This window comes from Hipposideros armiger, unplaced genomic scaffold (assembly GCF_001890085.2).
Source record: "Hipposideros armiger isolate ML-2016 unplaced genomic scaffold, ASM189008v1 scaffold_508, whole genome shotgun sequence".
Lineage (NCBI taxonomy): Eukaryota > Metazoa > Chordata > Mammalia > Chiroptera > Hipposideridae > Hipposideros > Hipposideros armiger.
Window position 1 is genome coordinate 192,494 of NW_017731858.1, and position 19,161 is coordinate 211,654.

General features: G+C 37.3%; 1 protein-coding gene across 3 annotated transcripts in view; it reads left to right on the top strand.

Moving 5' to 3' along the window:
• The window catches only part of DOCK11 (dedicator of cytokinesis 11), a 207,103-nt gene that overhangs the window by 106,946 nt on the left and 80,996 nt on the right, over nt 1–19,161 (top strand). For 2 of the 3 annotated variants that reach the window (XM_019667846.1, XM_019667848.1), the window contains exons 25-36: nt 525–594; nt 673–798; nt 1,744–1,815; nt 2,658–2,804; nt 6,105–6,188; nt 8,159–8,270; nt 8,811–8,849; nt 10,808–10,986; nt 12,651–12,758; nt 14,334–14,409; nt 14,983–15,095; nt 17,098–17,212. In XM_019667846.1, coding sequence (XP_019523391.1) covers nt 525–594; nt 673–798; nt 1,744–1,815; nt 2,658–2,804; nt 6,105–6,188; nt 8,159–8,270; nt 8,811–8,849; nt 10,808–10,986; nt 12,651–12,758; nt 14,334–14,409; nt 14,983–15,095; nt 17,098–17,212 — 1,241 coding nt within the window. The remainder of the gene's footprint in view (nt 1–524; nt 595–672; nt 799–1,743; nt 1,816–2,657; nt 2,805–6,104; nt 6,189–8,158; nt 8,271–8,810; nt 8,850–10,807; nt 10,987–12,650; nt 12,759–14,333; nt 14,410–14,982; nt 15,096–17,097; nt 17,213–19,161) is intronic. The other variant, XM_019667847.1, reaches the window with a different exon arrangement.

Here is a 19,161-nt window from a genome sequence, read left to right on the forward strand (position 1 = left end):
TCTGATGCATACTAAAGCTTGAGAAGCACTGCTACTCTCTTAACTTTAAAACTTTCTATGACTTTTTAATTTACTTCCAATTTTAGTTCATGTCATCCCTAGCCTGTTTCCCTTCCCTTTCCCTCATCTGTTGACATGCTTCTCATTTTATTTTTCTCTGCTTTTCCTTTTATTCTCACTAGAAGGGATTCCAATATTTACCTTACTTGAGGTCCTCGTAACTATGACCATACTTCAAATGTCTACAGAGATTTAGAAAGGAGATGAATCATCTGAGTTACCAAAATAAAATATCCTTCTTTGGAACGAGGAAATATATTGTATAAGGCCCTGAGCCTGCTAGATGCCAAAATCTTTGTTAGACTTGAACTACCATTGCATCTTCTGCAATCATCTCCTCTCACCGTTACTTATTCGGGCAATGATAGGTATTTTTAGGGTTAGATATGGTGGTCTTATCTAACTGTCAAACTATGGTAATTATTTATAACCTCACATGCTGACTTTTGTGAATGTTGTTTCAGGGTGCTCTTACATATCGTGTCCAAGTGCCATGAAGAAGGCTTGGATAGTTATTTAAGATCCTTTATAAAGGTTTGTGGAATAAGCTTGCTTTCTGAGCAGTTGTTTTGTGTGAGAATGTCTCTTATGGTTCATTCTCTTTGTTTATAGTATAGCTTCCGACCTGAAAAACCGAGTGTCCCTCATGCCCAGCTCATACATGAAAACCTGGCTACCACGATGATCGCAATATTGAAACAGTCTGCAGACTTTTTAGCAATAAACAAACTGCTAAAGGTAAGGAAACACAGGACACACCAGGGAATGAAAACAGCAAGTGATATACTTGTTTGATACACTCCCATTTGAGTTCTAGTCTTGCATGATTTTCTCATGTGGCCCTCCCTTTCCTTGTCACTTTGCCCTTGCATCCTTTTTCCACAAGTTCTCCACGGAACATTTGTCATTCACATCACCCTTCCCACCCACCTGCCCTCTGTCGAATGTGTAATAGAAAGAATTTTGGATCGGGTAGACCTGGGCTAGAACCCTGTATCCACCACATAATAGTCCTGGGACCTGGGGCCAGTTATTTAGCATCTCTGAGCCTCCAACTCCTCATTTCTGAAATACAAGTAAAGCATTTAAGACATTGTTTCTGACACACAGTAGGCACTCAAATGGTGACTCTTATTATTGTTATTATTTTCACAATTTCCATAATTAATGGTAGAATTTCAATTTCAGGTATCATAGGATATATCTGCTTGAGGCTTCTCTGTACCCTTTACATTACAGTATGTAGGCCACCATCTATGCTACTTGAGCTGACCCCAGTGTTGTACCAAGGAGGACAGGGTTGGGTTTCCCACTGGGTGCAGGCAGTAATGAGGTTTATTGTTTGTGGAGAATTTAAAAGCAATGATAAACTAAACTAAAAGTTGTTTTGCTCTTACCACCACATGAAGGCAATTCAAAACAATGTCAGAGATAAAACACCCCTTTCCACTGAGGCAAACATTTTCTCTAAAAAAAGCCCTTTGTACATCACAGTCGGCTGTGAGGCACATTATCTTTCTGCCAACACCATTTGAAGTTATTCTGCGGGACTTTGGTAGTGAATTTGGAACACTTTAAAATGTTATTAAAGTTAGAGATAAGATCCATATGGATTTGTTAAACTTTGCTAATCTTCAAAGATTTAGGTAACTACTATTGATTTATTTTATTTGTTTATTTTAGTACTCATGGTTTTTCTTTGAAGTTATTGCAAAGTCTATGGCCACATACTTGTTGGAAGAGAATAAAATTAAGGTAAGTAGGCACAAGAGTAATATTTAAGATAGACAAAGACAGCTAACCGTATTCACAGGTAGCCATGACATGCAAGCCTTTTGCATCTAAGAACTATTATTAGCTCTTAGCTTTTTCAATTTTCCTTAAAAAAGGGCTGACATTGGCAGTTCTTTTTGTTTAAAGTCTAATCTTCAGAGACTCTTCCATCTAGATTCCTTCATATTAGTTATTTGCCATGTCAAATGCATTATCTTTGAAGCTTTCCCTTTGTCTTGTGGTTTAAAAATGTCTATGTTGGAAACATTCATTTGGAAGATGAACAAGTACCAAATCAGAAATAAAATAAAAACACTTTTTGCAATATATGTGTTCCTGGAATATGGTGTATACACTTAGTTATGTTTTCAAACTGTTTTGAAGTACAAATAAATTTTCTTAGTTATAGAAATTGTAACCAAGGCTTGTAAAATAAAAAATATTCATCTCATGTATCATTTTTGTCACAATTTTCATAGAATGGGTTTACTGAAATTGTGATGAATGGATGCATCTATATTTTGTGTTTCGGAAAAAAATGGAATGAAATACGGGATGTGTCTGCATCTCAGGGACGTGATCCTAAAGTTAGGTCAGAATGACCTACTCTTGTTGATGATTTCAGCCACTTATATGATTAGCAGCCTAGATAGTTCCTCTAATGATCGAAATTACATCATTTTTAAGTTGGGAGAAAAATTATACTCTAGTTAAAACACACACACACACACACACACACACAGAGAATATGTTTGAAAATAAATATGGCAATTTGTTTTGACCTTTTGCAACTCTGACTTGTTTCTATGCCTGTTTAATTTAAGCTTCCCAGAGGCCAGAGATTTCCTGAGTCATATCATCATGTCCTACATTCCTTGCTTCTTGCAATAATTCCCCATGTGACTATTCGCTATGCGGAGGTTCCTGATGAGTCCAGAAATGTCAATTATAGTTTGGCTAGCTTCCTGAAGGTGAGTTAAAGACAGCCAGAACATGGTAAGGAATTATCCTTTACCAATATCGTCTTTCAAGCCAAAGGAAAACAAATGTACCCACTTTCTAGAGACTCAGCTAGGTCTTTATAAGGCTGCTAGAGAAACTTGTGAGTGAATTGATTTATCAGTTTATTTAAACAGCCAAGTTTCATTTGTTTTCCTCCTATTGAAATGGCTAATTAAATCAGAGATCATGCACAGGTGGCTTAGCTAGACGGTATGTTTTGCTTGTTTCACATGATGTTTTTTTCAAAGACAGTAATACCTTGGTTTGCGAGCATAATTTGTTCTGGAAACAAACTACTCGTACTGCAAGACATCACTCGTTTACCACGTTAAAATGCATTCGAAATCTTTGCTCGTCCTCTGGAACACTCACAAACCAAGTTACTAGCAATCCAAGGTTTTACTGTATATTAGTTTGAGTGCCTTTAGATGGGGCATGTGCTTTCTAGGTTGCCACAATCCCCACCCCTCCTTAGCGTACCCTACTCTCTATGCATTTAAATCGCTTCTCTGACACCTATTGGCCCTTGAGTTTACAATTCTTCAATGAAAGCAACCTGTTTGTGGTGTAATTGTAGCCTACATGTTGCTAATAGAATATATGTAAGTGAAAATTGTTAATTTTGGCCAATGAGATGATGTTTGAGAGATACCAGAAACTCCTATAGTTATGAAAGACAGTGCATTTGTCATTGTTATATTTTGTTATTATCAGTAGGTAAGGGGCAATGTTAGAATGTACAATAGTTCTATAACGTGGGTGAAACAATATTTGATTTGTTGCAGAGAAGGTTGGTAATGCACTTAGTTTTTATTTGCTTCTTTTCACTCCCGCTCTTCATCATGTATCAACCTTACATTAAGAACCTGATGGTCAGTAATCTATTCAAGCGGTTTTGATGTCTAACATATCCTCATTTTCTTATTAAAAATTCACAGCCAGATTTCAGATCTCCAGAGTATGATTTTCTGATATAAGACTTCTCTTTCCCAGAATTGAAATAAAGTTTTAACACTGTTACATAAGCCTTTCTGTGTATTAAAAATCAAGCATGCATAGTAATTTTTAAGTAAACTAAGGATGAGATTCTCTGAAATGTAAAGTCTCACTTTCTTCCATGGAGTTTAAACTTGAAGTTTACTATATAAAGGACTAGAACATAGTCAATTTAATAGCAGTATTTCCTTAAGTCAACAAATATTTGTCCATCTTCTATGTGAGGATTTAAAGATGAAAGAGGCTGTCTCTGTAATCATATTCAAATATGTATACACGATAAAATGTGATACTGTTACACTGAAAGTACAAACAAAATAAAATAGGAAAACTAGAAAGGGAGGGATTATAGCCAGGAAGTAGGAACAGAGACTAGAAGAAGTTCCCCAAGACAAGAGTTGAGGGTATTGCAGGTAGAGGATCAATGGGCAAAGATGAGATATGCACATTCAGGAATTGTTTAGGGCTGAATAAGAAAGTCAGAAAGTTTAGGATGTGTGGAGGTGGAGCTGGAAAGGCCATCTGGTGCCAGATGATGGAAGGCCTTGAATGTCAGGCTGCAGAATTTATTAATAGATTTTGATCCATATGCAATGGACAAACACCAAAGATGTTTTAGGATAATTTTATTGCTGATATGGTGGAAAAGTGAGGAAAACACCAGCATCAGGGCAACCAATTAGATCAATCTCTCCGTCTATCTACCTGGCAGAGTCCATTCATCTGTTAGGCTCAACCTTTCCATGTGGTGTTGATCACCCCTTCTGTTGTTTACCTGTTACATACTTGTATGGGACTTCTTATTGTGCTGTATTTTAATTTTTTGTTTATTTGTCTTTGCCATTGGACAAGATTAGAGATCATGTCTTATTTACTAGAATGTAATACATTGTCTCAAATACAGTAGATCCTCAAAATGTTGGATGAATGAATAAATATAACCCTGCATCATTAATCCAGGTGAGACGTGATGAGGGTTTGACCCAGGGTAGTGGTAGTGGCAGTGGGAGTTGAAAGGAGAGGTGAGAAGTGAGAGCAAGCAGCTGGTTAATCAAATACTGAATTCCTTCTATTTCACAGGAATATTCTAGGTACTCCGAAGAACACAAAGAAAAAGAGAGTTCCTATTTTCTTATCTAGCTGAAAACAGGAAAATGATAAGTACAATACAAGTTAGTATAGAATGAAGTGTTTAGAGGAAGCTGTGAACCAAGGTGGTTAAGGAAGATGGAACTTCATCAGAATGTTGAAGAATGGGCAGGATTAGGTAGAAGTAGTGATGGGATTGCTAGCTATCCTGGCATGAGCAAAGACCTCAAGTGCATCTTAAGGGGATAATAAATAGAGGAGCTATATTGGGAGATGCAACTGGAAAAGTAGGCTGGGACAAGATTGTGAGTGTCCTTGAATGCCAAGCTAAGGGGTTTGAAATTATATTAGACGCCATAAGGCACTGTTGGAAGCTTTTGGGAAGGAAGGTGACACGATTACGGCTAGGACATAGATATTAATCTAGAAGCAGATGGAAGGAAAGATTAGAGGCATAAAGACTGGTTAGTTGTTCACTTGCAAGGTAATGAGAGCCTTAACTAGGAGAATGACAGCAGGCAAATATCGACAACTAGGAAGGCTGTCACAGAGGAAGAATGTTTTAATAGCCAACATTTCACAGACACAAAGGAAAACTTAACCTTTTGGTCTGAAATGTTTACATCGGCAAGCCCCACTTTCAGTACCTAACTGACCACTTCACACTTCACTTTGAGCTTTGAGAATTGACCAAAATGAGACCGTGTAGCTGAATACATTACACATATGTGTGTGTGTTTATGTATGGATATATGTGTATATATAGATATATGTATGTATCTGTATATGTGCATACATATACATAATCTTAAAAATTGTACAGTTGAGTCCCAGTTCCAAAGATAAGTCAGTTGCCCTTTGTCTCTTTCTTTAAGGTTACCTAAGCCCTGAAAGCTATTATTCTATTACCTGTAAAAGGGAGAATGTCATCTACTAGATACGGAACAAATTTAAACATTTTTTTAAAACAGTAAAACCTTGGATTGCGAGTATCTTGGTTTGCGAGTGTTCTGCAAGACGAGCAAACCTTTCTAATACAATTTAACTTGGTAAACGAGCGATGTCTTGCAATATGAGTAGTTTGTTTTCAGAACGAATTATGCTCACAAACCAAGGTATTACTGTACTTGAAAGACTTTTAGAATTATGCATCCTAACTATTCATTTTGATTTGGTTTCTGTAGCGCTGTTTGACACTAATGGACAGAGGATTTGTTTTCAACTTGATAAATGACTATATATCTGGATTCAGCCCCAAAGATCCTAAGGTAAGGTGTAAGGACGTAACTGTAGTGTGTGTCAGACATTCGAATGGGAGACCAAGGGTGACATTGTGCTCTAGAGGATTCGGAACTGCCGTTTTCGTTTAGGTACTTTGAGTATAGTTGTACCACAAATAAAGAAATATTGCATCGTGTTTTGGGAGGGTCCCCAAAGACCACCCACATGTTCGGCGGTTCACTAGAGAGACTCACAGGACTTAACACATAATCGTATTCATGGCTAGGATCCATTATAGTGACATAGCAGGGATGCTCAGCTTGATCAGTAAGGGAAAAAGACATCGAGTGGAGTCTTTGGCAATCCCTGTCCAGGCTTGCTGAGCACTCGCTCTCCTGTGAAGGGTCACACAGAGTACACCTTCTCTCCAGCAGTGCATATGCAGCCACACACATGCCGTATTTCTTTTCAGTGAAGCCCATTTGAGACGGGTTTAGAATTGCTATTGAGGGCTGGTCAAGTATTGGAGGCTGGTCCAAATTCCAGTGTCTTGGAAAGGAAAGGGAAGCAGGTGTTCACCGTAAATCACATTGTTTGTACAAATAGCCTGAGCAGGCTGGCACAGAAGGTACTTCCTTATCATGTAGGGAACGTTTTGAAATCCACTTTCCCAAATGCCAACCAGTGACCAACCTTGCAAACTGGACTTTTTAAGGAAAGTAGCCTTGGGCCCTGCTATGTTAACTCTTTTCTACACAGGTCACATCTTCAAGTATGCATCAAATACTAAAGACTTCTGGTTTGAAAATTAATGATCTGTATTTAATTATTAAAATGGTAAATGCCAGGGGTGGCTGGATGGCTCAGTTGGTTAGAGTGCGAACCCTGAGCAACAGGATTGCTGGTTCGATTCCCACATGGGCCAATGAGCTGTGCTCTCCGCAACTAGATTGAAGACAACAACTTGAGCTGAGCTGCCGGTGGGCGGCCAGATGGCTCAGTTGGTTAGAGTGTGTGCTCTTAACAACAAGGTTGCCGGTTTGGCTCCCACATGGGATGGTGGGCTTTGCCCCCTGCAACTAGATTAAAAACGGCGAGGGCCGGCCGAGTGGCGCGATGGTTAAGAACTGGCTTGGGACGCCAGAGGGCCCCGGTTCGGATCCCACATATGAGGGCCAGTGACACTGCCCTCCACAGCTAAGATGCTGAACAACAGCTCAACCTGGAGCTGGGCTGCCATGGGTCACCGGCGATGGCGTAGGCTGCAGCCCCTGTGGCAGTGGTTTGCCACGGGCTACCGTATGTAGCCAGCAGCTGCAGTGAGCGGCCTTCCAGAAGCCGGCGACTGATCTGCCTCGCCCGGGAAGAGCAATGATGGTGCCAACTTGGGCCAGTGAAGCAACGTCCTCCACAATTAGACTGAAGAACAAAACGACAGCAACTTGGCTGTTCCCCTTCCCCCAATTCCCCAGCACTGTTCCCATCCCCCAATTCCCCAATGAAAATCTTTAAAAAAACAACAAAAAACCAAAACGGCGACTGGACTTGGAGCTGAGCTGCGCCCACCAAAACGAAGATTGAAGGACAACAGCTTGGAGCTGATGGGTCCTGGGAAAAATACACTGTTCCCCAATAAAGTTAAAAAAATGGTAAATGCCAAAAGTTGAGGACCATGACTTCACTCATATGTGGGATATAAAACTGAAAACAACAAAGGAACAAGACAAATAAACAAAAACTCATAGACACAGACAATAGTTTAGTGGTTACCAGAGGCTGAGGGGGGAAGATGGTGGTAGAGGAGGGTGAAGAGGGTCAAATATATGGTGATGGAAGGAGAAGTGACTCTGGATGGTGAGCACACAATGTGATATATAGATGATGTATTACAGAATTGTAGACTTGAAACCTATGTAATTTTACTAACCATTGTCACCCCAATACATTTAATTAAAAAATAAAATAAAATGGTAAATGCCTACTAAATTGAGTTCATGTATAATTTCTTTCCATTTAGGTTCTAGCTGAATATAAGTTTGAATTTCTGCAAACAATTTGCAATCATGAGCATTACATTCCTCTGAATTTGCCAATGACTTTTGCAAAGCCTAAACTTCAGCGAGTTCAAGGTATGTATTTTCATTTTGCATCATTTGGAATTGTATTTTCTTTTCTTTCTCTCTCTCTCTCTCTCTCTCTCTCTCTCTCTCTCTCTGTCTCTCTCTCTCTTTGTGCTAGTACTAGTATAGTATACTGTTTTCTAGTTAAACCAGCCAATTTAAAGGTAATCTCAGAATTATTAACTACCTGAAGATAGGTGCATTTTCTTCATAGTGTCAGTGATGGTATTCATAGTATGAAGAAATCGGGTGTGTTACAAAGATTGCTGCTTAAACACAGATGTCAGATACTAGTAAAATTGCTCTCTGTAGTAGTGTTTGGACTCTTATATGAGACTGAATTCAGAAAAAAACATATAAATGCATTTCTGCTGAAAGAAGCATCAAAAGAAAAGTATAGAGACAGAATAATATAGTCATATGTATATTAAATTTGTGAAATGCCTTCAGTTATCTCCATTGCTAGTTTATTGAATGCTTTGTTGTATAGCACTGTTCTTATGTTACTGTGTTTTTTATTTGTCCCTTTTCTTTTCATATATTAATTAGATTTTTTTTCATTTGCCGTGGACCGTTTGACTTCAGTAGGTAGGTTTAACCCGGTTCACTCTAAAGTAGTATGCTGTTCTTAAAAATAATTGACTTGATGAATAGCTAAGATGGGCTGGGGCTCTGTTTACTTTTTCAAATCCTCCCTAGCCAAAATGAAGCTTTAGTTACTGTACCCAGAAAACATAGGAAGCAGTGCATTTCTTTGCTTTTACAGTAAGTTTGAGCATTAATTGCCAGAGGAATCAACTTTAAAACACTGTTTTCAGAAAACAAGTTCCAGTTCAAGTCAGCATGGGGCTGGAGGGTAGCTGTTCTTTAAGTGTGTATCATCTCCCATGCTTGTCTCCCTTCTGTCCAACTGTGTCATGACTGTTTGGCCATACTTTTGAAGGTGTGGTTGAAACCATCTGCTTGGATTTATTTAAATCACTGAAGTGAAAAACTTGACTACTATTGCAAAATCTCCCCAGTTAAGGCCACCTGGGTTAGTCAGTACTGGCCTCTGTGCATAGAAAGTGACTGGGATTCACAAAAGAACATAACCAATGACAGGAAGAAAATCAGCTACCCTCGTCTCTAGGGGAGTAGCTGCTGAGCAGTGGTTTTAGTGATTGAATTACAGCCAGTGAAAATGGAGGAAAAATGTTTAAATACTCAAGCACCCCTATTCAACCACCCCATATTACATTTTGAACATGTATAACAGTTCAAATACTTCCCCCGTATTTATTGATAGCTATGAGGAAGTTAGGGAAAAGAAGGTGTGGACAGAGAATCAGGATTTAGGATTATGGCTGACTACTCACAGCATTTATTCAGTCCTAACAGAATACATAGCATTATAGTAAGTGCTAAAGAGACCAAAAAGGAAACAGAAAACATATCCTTTGGCTTTATGATCTAACTAAATTAAAGGGTAGGCAAGAGGAAATATGCTAGAAATCTGCAGAAATGACTGAACTTGTTCACAATCCCTGCTGAGTAGTTATAAGGCAAGTCCCGACCAGGATATTAGCAGCTAGGATTTAAAATGGATAGAGGTTGTAAAAGGGAATCAAAAACATAGTTTGAAGTGGTGATTTTATGAAATAAAAGATGTGTATTTGCATAATAATGAATTAGAGTGAGATGAGGCTGTTTTTCCTATGGTTCTTATGTCCCATTGTGTTCAGGCCAATATGTTACATTTACTAGAACAGTCAATAGTTAGGACTGTTAGAATAATTCAGTTGTCTAGTTTCTCTTCCCTACTTTACAAATATAATCATATAAGTAAATCAAGTATTGTTGTATAGAATTACTCCAATTCGTAGTTGTAACTAAATCTCTTCAGATAATAAAGAAATGTGTTGACACATTGCTAAATATAGTATTCTTTCATTCTAGGTTATATCCTAAGATCCCCAAGGGTTAAAAAAGAATCTAGGAGAAAAAGAAATCTAGGGACTATCCTATCCACTGAAATAATCATTAAGGCTATCATCTAGTCCAGGGGTCGGCAAACTGCGGCTCGTGAGCCACAGGCGGCTCTTTGGGTACGTCCCATTTCAGAAGTTTGCCGACCCCTGGAAGAGCCAATCCTGTCCCTCACAACAATTTAAAAATTATTTGAGAGCCATAAATATATTTTTACATAATCACCATTATGTGAATAATACCCTGTAAAATTTTATAAATGAAACTATGATAGTTTTATTTTCATTTTCAATTTTACTTCAGAGCCTGCGGCTCACGAGCTGCGGTTTGCTAACCCTCCTTGGCGGCTCTTCCTTCTCAAAAGTTTGCTGACCCCTGATCTAGCCCTAATTATGAGTGCTTCTGTCTTGTGAAATTTTGCATGCTCATTCTGTATGATACAAAATTGTTCTGATTCATTAGTAATAATTATACCTCTTGCTAGCATGCTTATATATTACTACATAAATATAGTATTTTAATGTTAATTAATTTTTGAATACTTTTATAAATGGGTTTTAAATTTCATTGTACTACAGATTCAAATCTTGAATACAGTTTATCAGATGAGTATTGCAAGCATCATTTCTTGGTCGGTCTACTTATGAGGGAAATCTCCATTGCTCTTCAAGACAATTATGAGATCAGATATACAGCTATCTCTGTCATAAAGAATCTTTTGATAAAACATGCATTTGACCCTAGATACCAACACAAGGTAAGGATGTCTATATAATCATCAATATCACATTAGTAAATTTCTGCTAAGATTTTACATTACAGATGGAGTTTTCAGAAGGAACATAATATGAGCATCGAGAACCAATTTCTGCAAATTAGCTTTGTTTCTGTTTCAAATAATTAAGTTTTTAAAATACTGTTCAGTTAACTGTTGAAGAAAAACACTGGTTTCTCAAATCACTTTTAACGAACAACAAATGGAAAAAATGGGATGAAAAGAAACAAAAATAAAGAACAGCTTAACTGCTTCATGATTTGTTACATTAATGGATTATAATTTTTAAAAATCATATACGGTTGTAGCCATGTGTACTTTTTCAAATATATACCTTAACATATATCCTTAAATATGTATGTATCCCTAAATAATATTATTATGTGAGTAATAAAGACATGTTAATATATCAAATATAAAATATGTAATATGAAGTTTTTCTTCTTACTGAAAAAAGGTAGGTGTGGCTATAAACCTTATATACATTACACATGGTCTGTGTGTGAAGACCACAGCTTTAGTTGCTGTTTGGACACCTCTAACATACATATTCAAATCTTGTTAACATTAAATCCTATGAGCTTGAAAAAGTAGACTGCAAACTGTATGGATATAGAATAACCTAACTTACCCACCTGCTATCAAATGGCTCAAGGTAACATTGTTTCATAATTAATAATTTGTCCCTTTAGTTTTACATTCAAATATAAATAAAATTATGTCATTTATTCTAATCACTTGGAAAGCTGACTTGGAGATGGATCTTATTGTTTTTCTACAGTATACCCACTTGTCTTTAATAAATAGAAAATGCCTACCAGGTACATCCAGTTATATTTCTTTAATTACAATTTTTTTCTTACAAATTTTGCTAAACTCCTTAGCTTTCAGATGGTATTTGTTACTTGCTACAGTTTGCATTGCTTTTGTAACATTACAAGTATAATAACATACTTCCACTTAGTGTAGTTTATTATGTGCCATTTTTTATGAATGTTAATATTGACTTAAAAGCAATAAATAAATTTGTAAGTGTCACTGCGTCAGTTAAGACTACTAGTGGCTGGCTTTATTTACATATTTTACAAATATATCGATCTCCCAAATCTTATAATTGATTTAGGGGGTCAAGATCACATTATTTTTATTGAAGCTTTAATCAAAGCAAAAACTGTTTTTTTAATGAATACAGTAATTTATTGTTTCTTCACTTATTCCATTCGTTCAGCTAATGTATATTGGCCATCTGCTATGTGCCCAGGCACTGGGGATGAAGCAGTGAATAAGACAGACACTATCCCTGCTCTCATGAAACTGAACCCCTCAGTGGAGTTAAAGAATATGACTAATATGATCTGCTTAATAGGTTGACAGCTATTTAAAAAATAGAAACTTTTGCCTTTTACTTTTTGTAGTTATGTTTGAGGGATGGGAGTTGACTCTGTATTGTATATAAATCTAAATACCAAGAAAGTTCTGTGGTATGGTAATTAGTTTTGAGACCATAAGTATAAATAGACTCATGCTTCACTAATTTGTTATGGATATTAGCCCGGTTTTAGTCTTTAAACTGATAGATGGAGCCAACTTGATTTGTAATAGATACATATTTTATACCTATTAAGCTTTTCATAATTATCTTTCAGAACCAGCAAGCCAAAATAGCACAATTGTACCTCCCATTTGTTGGACTGCTTTTGGAAAATATACAGCGATTAGCAGGACGTGATTCTTGTGCAGCCATGCCTAATTCTGTAGGTAGTCATGTATTTCCATTGGCATTTTATCCTGTTTTGTTGAATGCATTTGAAATTGGGATCATATGCTGTATGATCTCAATCTTAATGGTTCACTCTTCACTGCATTTTTACGAGTACATTTACACTTTTTCCTAGAGCAGTGCTTCCCAAACTTTAATGCACATTGTACATATGAATTCCCTGGAGAAAATTTTAAAACAAAGATGCTAATTCAGCAGGTCTGGGTGGAGCTTAAGACGATGCATTTCCAACAAGCTTTTGGCTGCTTCTGGTCCAAGGACCACACTTTGAGTGACAAGTTCCAAGAGAACACCAACAGTCCCTTGCACCCAGTGTTTTAAGATTTGGTATTGTTCTGTACCTTCATTATTTATTCAACTTGGAAACTGAACAAAAGATTCTTCACCTCCAAAATGTTAGGCTACAGGGATTGAACTGTATTCCACTGCTTCTCCCTTCCCTTGGCAACCTCTTTTCAGCACTTCTTGATGAGTTGCTTTTAGCTCATCACAACTGGTCTGTGCCTTTTTCTCTGCTTAGAATCTTAAGAGTTGAAAGGAACTTTGGAGGTGATAAGTCTCCCATTTAGCAAAAAAAGCCTTTTGCCATTGTGATAATGAAAGCTTTCCTTCTCACATTAGACCTAAAAGGTTTTCTATCTACTTGTTCTAGTTTCGCCTTCTAGAGATAGTACACAGAAAAATCTATTCCCACCTCCACATGGTACCCTTTACACAATGTACCATCTTAATTTTTCTCCAGACCAGCTGTGTCCACTCATCATTTGTCATTCCAAACCCTTTCCATTCTTGGTTTTACTCTTCTATATAGACTCTATTTACCCAATCACCCTATTAAAATGTGGTGCTCAGAATTGTACACTTTGTAGTCTGCCCAGTGGGACTGTTAACACCTGCCCCACCTCCCCTCCATTCTGTATGGCCCAAGATCACCTTCACACTTTCAGTAGCCATGGCAGATTGTTGGATGGCAGGTTAAACTGTGTCCCTTACAGCTTTCTTTGGAAATCCCCCTGTCTTGATTTGTCAAGCCTACCCTGGGTTCCTGAGAGAGATGCTTTTAAGCCTCCCTGATGGCTTGACTGCCTTTAGCCCCCAGTTATATCACCTGCCTGGGTATCAGGCTGATCTTTCTTCACAAAGTAGCTCATGCGTACACTTACTCCACAACATTTGACAGTGATATTTGGAAATATTTTACTTCTCTGATTTTTCTTTTGCAGCTCAAGTTCACCTAGGGCTTCTGGTCAAACCCCTCCTTCTAGCATTGTCCCTGGTTCCAAGCAGGAGAACTGAACCAGACTGTACCAGTTGCAGCTTTCATCAGCCATCTAGAGTTATGTGTCTTAGCCAGAGGTCATGGTTACAGCGCTTTGCTAGTACCCATTTTATAAATATTTGTCACCTAAATAGCAGTACTGATACCTGAGTTCGACTTTCATAGTGAGCTTTATGTAAGGTCAGGGTAGCATCTTATTCTGTTAATCCCAATTTCTTACCCTAGTGTACAAATTCGTTTAAATCTCAGAGGTATCACATTGTGTTACAGGCATCCAGGGATGAATTTGCATGTGGCTTCACCTCACCTACAAATAGAGGGAGTCTGAGCACTGACAAAGACACCGGTAATTAAGTCCTGTGAAGACATGTCGCATGGCTATTTAGAAATGTACCCTGTCCTCTCTATTTTTTGAACTATTTCATAATAAAAACTGTACATAGCATGATCTCTAGTAAAGTTCAATTACAGTCTAACTCACACTTGCAGCCACATTTCTTTGCTTAGGTTTCCTTGTCTAAGCTTGTTTAAAATGTAGTTTAGTATACTGATAATGAGAAAAACACTGGCTTTTAATCCTCTTATCTGTCTCCAGTCTTGGACAAGACACCTCCCTTTTCTGGGCCAAAGTTTGCTTATCTGTAAAATTCTCTCTCAAATTGAGTGGCTTTATTTGATGACTTTCAAGAAATTTCTTGTAATTTTATACAGAGTAAAGTGTTTCAAGAGGTAAAAAAAAATGCTTACCCTTCATTTGGCTTGTTATGTGGTTTGCTATAATATATAAACATCACACTTTCATATAACGAAGATTTAATCCCTAAAATATAGCTTCACATCAGTTAACCCAGTACTTACTTTAAAATATATTTTTGACAGTTCCTCCTGTTGCTAACAAGGACTTGGCTTTTTTTCCCAGCTTATGGGTCTTTTCAAAATGGACAACATGGTATTAAGAGAGAAGACTCAAGAGGTTCCCTCATCCCAGAAGGAGCAACAGGATTTCCAGATCAGGGCAGCACTGGGGAAAATGTAAGAACCTAAGTAAATAGGATAACTCTGGTGATGTGTTAGGCAACCACCTTCTTTCTGTTCATATGATTAAGTGATTAAGAGGCTCTCTGTTCTGGATTTATAAAGAGCATTCCATAATTTTTGGATATTTTAGCAGTTGCTTCCTATTCTGGCAGCTGCTGCCTGGATGTCTTAAACTGTTTATAGGGGCTAGGACATTCATCTTTAAGAGCCCTAACTCAATACCTCCTTAAACCCTGCACTGCACTGTAACCTGTTCTAGAGAGGGAAACTTTAAAATATCTGATGTTCCTTGTCACTTAAAACACATAACTTCCTGGCAGGATTGATTCAGCCTTTCATTCTTTTGTAATAGAGTAGTGACATTAACTTGGGAGAAGGAAAATTAGGTCCCCAAACTGAGGATCCCAGCATCACTTCATCAGAATATATTCTTCAACTCTTCCATCTCATTTTTTCAAGCCTGGAATTCAAGTTTGTAGGATATGCCTGCCTTGAGTCAGAAAAACCTCATTTTAGACCAGTAAAGCCTTGTCGTGCAGCTGTGTACAAGTAAAATCATAGAATCATATAAAATTAGTTAGGTCCATAAAAATAAATTAATTTCAACTCTCAATTTCCAAATGAAACTGAGATTGTGACTTAGGACAGTCACACAGCTCTGGCACGGCCAGACATGAACCCAGATATTCTAATTCCAGCGCTTTTGCTCCAGTATTATGGTGCTCTTAGTATGCATTAGAGTCACCTGGAGGGCTTAATAAAAATAGACGCTGGGCCTCGGCCCCATAGTTTCTGATTCAGTGGGTCTGGGATGGGGCCTGCTAATTTATATGTCGAAGGTCCCAGGTGATGCTGATTCTGCTGGTTGGGAACCACCCCGAGAACCTTTGGGTAAACAGTAACTTATTCTCAAAGGTTTCTATTTCACACCATTTAGAATTAAGACAACAGACACTCATAGGTGAGACAAAGGACAAAGAGGTTAAATGACTTGATAGTAGTCACACAGCTAGCACACATTAAAAACCTAGACGTTTTGCTCCAAGTGAAAGTTCTTTCTTAGTAAATCCTATTTTAGTAAAAGTAGATCCCCAGCCCAGTTTAGCTCAACTCAGAGGACTGGTTTTTAACAAGTGTGAATTCTTTAGGAGATTCTAATTCTATTCATATAAATCCCTAAATAGATCAGATCTTGTCATGCTTAACAACTGATACTTTAACAAAAGTAATTAAATAATAGGAACATCACTACTTTGTACACACTCTAAGATGTGAAGTGTTACTGGGTCCTCCTTAATGTAATGATCTTGTAATATCCTTAGCCTTTTTAAAGATAGATTTTCTGACCTATTGTTTGGAATTTGGATTTTAATAAACTCCAAGGAGAGATTCAAATTAAAGACTTTAAGTAGTGGTTCTTATGCTTCCATGTAATTTAGTTAAGTTCCTCCTCATTATAAAAAGCTATTTTTTCCCCTGGAATAGCCACATATTACTGTGTTTCCCCGAAAATAAGACTGGGTCTTATATTAATTTTTGCTCCAACGAATAAATTTATTCATTTATTCATGTACAAAAATCTACATTTATTCAAACAGTTATGTCTGGCTGACGATCTTAACTGGGGCTTATGTTTGGGGTAGGGCTTATATTACAAGCACCCTGAAAAATCATGCTAGGGCTTATTTTCCGGTGAGGTCTTATTTTGGGGAAAACACGGTAGTTAAAATTTTTACTACGAAAACACAGGACCTATGGAGATGAAACATAGTATTCATGGCTATACCTTGATGAAGACCCCAAGGTAATTTCCAGTGATATTACGAGGAGCTGTAGCAACTAATGCCCCGTTTCCCTTCCAAGTGTGATATAAAATTTGGATTTATGCTTAGAATTTTCCCAAGCAGGACTAATCATAAAAATAGTTACTGAGCTAAAGACAATGGGAAACTATAGTAACAATATTGTTCACAAAAATCCTGTATTTATGTTACAGACGCGACAGAGTTCTTCTACAAGGAGCAGTGTATCCCAGTATAACCGATTGGATCAGTATGAAATCAGAAGCCTCTTGATGTGCTACCTATATATAGTGAAAATGATTTCTGAAGGTGAGTTACCAGCATATTAAGCCTGGACTCGACTAGATATCCACCCTCACAGGCTCCCAGTTTCATGCAACAAATATTTCACTGTCATCTGTATGAAGAACACATCCTCATTAGAAATAGATCTTTGAAGAGTTTCACCTTAAAAATGTTCCTGTATTTTATCTTAAAATAGGTTCATTTTCGTCATATAGGTTTGACTTTTTGAATAACTTTTTTTTAATTTAAAAATTAATTACTGGCAGAGGCCGGCAGGTGGGGTGCTGTGCAGGAGGTGTGCGAAGGTGCCTCTTGGGCACAATGGGGGTGGAGACACACGAAGGCGCACTAGGGTATGTCTGCTGGCCGGTCCCGGGTACAAAGAATCCACGGAGAGCGGAGTTCCCTGGAGGTCTCAGGAGCCTCCTGGGGATCCCTCCTGCCCTGCTTCGGGATACAGCCACAGTCATTTTCCACCCGGCGTCTGAGGCTTGCCCATTATTTTCGAGTAAGCAAGTTGAGATGACGTTGATCATCAGCAACTTAGACCTGGGCTGGTAGGTTTCTGGTTTAAAAATAAAAGATGGGACTTTAAAGAAATATCAAACTCACAAAAGGAAATCTCTTCAGTTGGTTTTATCTAAGTGGATGTATTATGTGACTTTTTATATAAATGGCGTCTATATAAAATTGACACAGTATTTTCAACTTTTATATTCCATGGTCATAAAAGACATGAAGAACTACATGTACTAGTACCATATTTTTATTAATAATTGCACAACTCTAACGATAAAGGTTGAATTGTATTAGAGGAATTGGCTATATATTTGCAACTAGACAAACATAGTATAGTTCTCCACGTATTTATGGATTCCTTTATACCATGTCACACTTACTCTGGTCTTACGTGTATTTAAATGTTTGAAGTGCCTTAGACTCTTGCCATATTTTCAAAATAACTTTCATTAAGCTAAAAAAATTAGTTACTAAAATGAGCCAATAGTTTTAAAAGTACTAAACAGTTTTTTGAGCAGAACATATAATGCATTAAAAGACCAATGTAAACAGAAAGAAATAATAACCAGAAGTAATATTAAATACTTTAGCTTTTATTTAACCCAGGATTTGGAAAACCAGAAGCAAACAAAAACACAGGAAGAGTTCTTTGAGGGTAAGGAATGTCGTTATCTTCGCAGTACCACTGTATGGTGTCAGGTTCCTCGTCAGGCTCTGCTTTTTCTTTTCCCTTGGTATGTGATTCTGTTATTTACTAGTATTACCAGTCCCTCTTTACATTATATGATAGCATATAACCATACTAGTATTACCAGTTCTTCTTCACAGTATATGATAGAATATAACCAAAGGATTTTCATAAACTACATGTCCTCTGGAAGTAAAATCAGAAGGTTAGCTTATCCCCAAATACCACATTTACTTGCACAATTCCCTACCCTTTCTTCCTTTTCTGAATATTTTTGCTAAAATAAACATATATATATATATACACATATATATAAAGATATATATGCATATATATAGATATATATGTATATGTATATGGAGGAATAAAGAACATAAAAGCACCTGGGTTCTGATCATTATCTTTCACTTATTTTCTATTTTTAGAAAATATTACTTTAAATCTTTTTGTAATAATGCAAGATACAAAAACATAAAATAAGTTGATAGAGAGACATTAAGACAGATCAATAGCTAGATATGAGTAAATTCTAAAGTATATCCATAAATAGTAACAAAATAACTAGAGGGCCGGCCGAGTGGCTCAGTTGGTTAGCAGCTCGCTCAAGGGTTTGAGGTCTCAGCAACAGTGGTTCGAGTCTGGCCTGAGCTGAGCTGCCAACAGGTGGCAGGATGGCTCACCTAAAAAAAAAACCAAAATAACTAGAATCTTTAAGTTCTAAGAATATATGATTTAGAGTAAAAGTCAAAGAGTATATTGCGGCTAT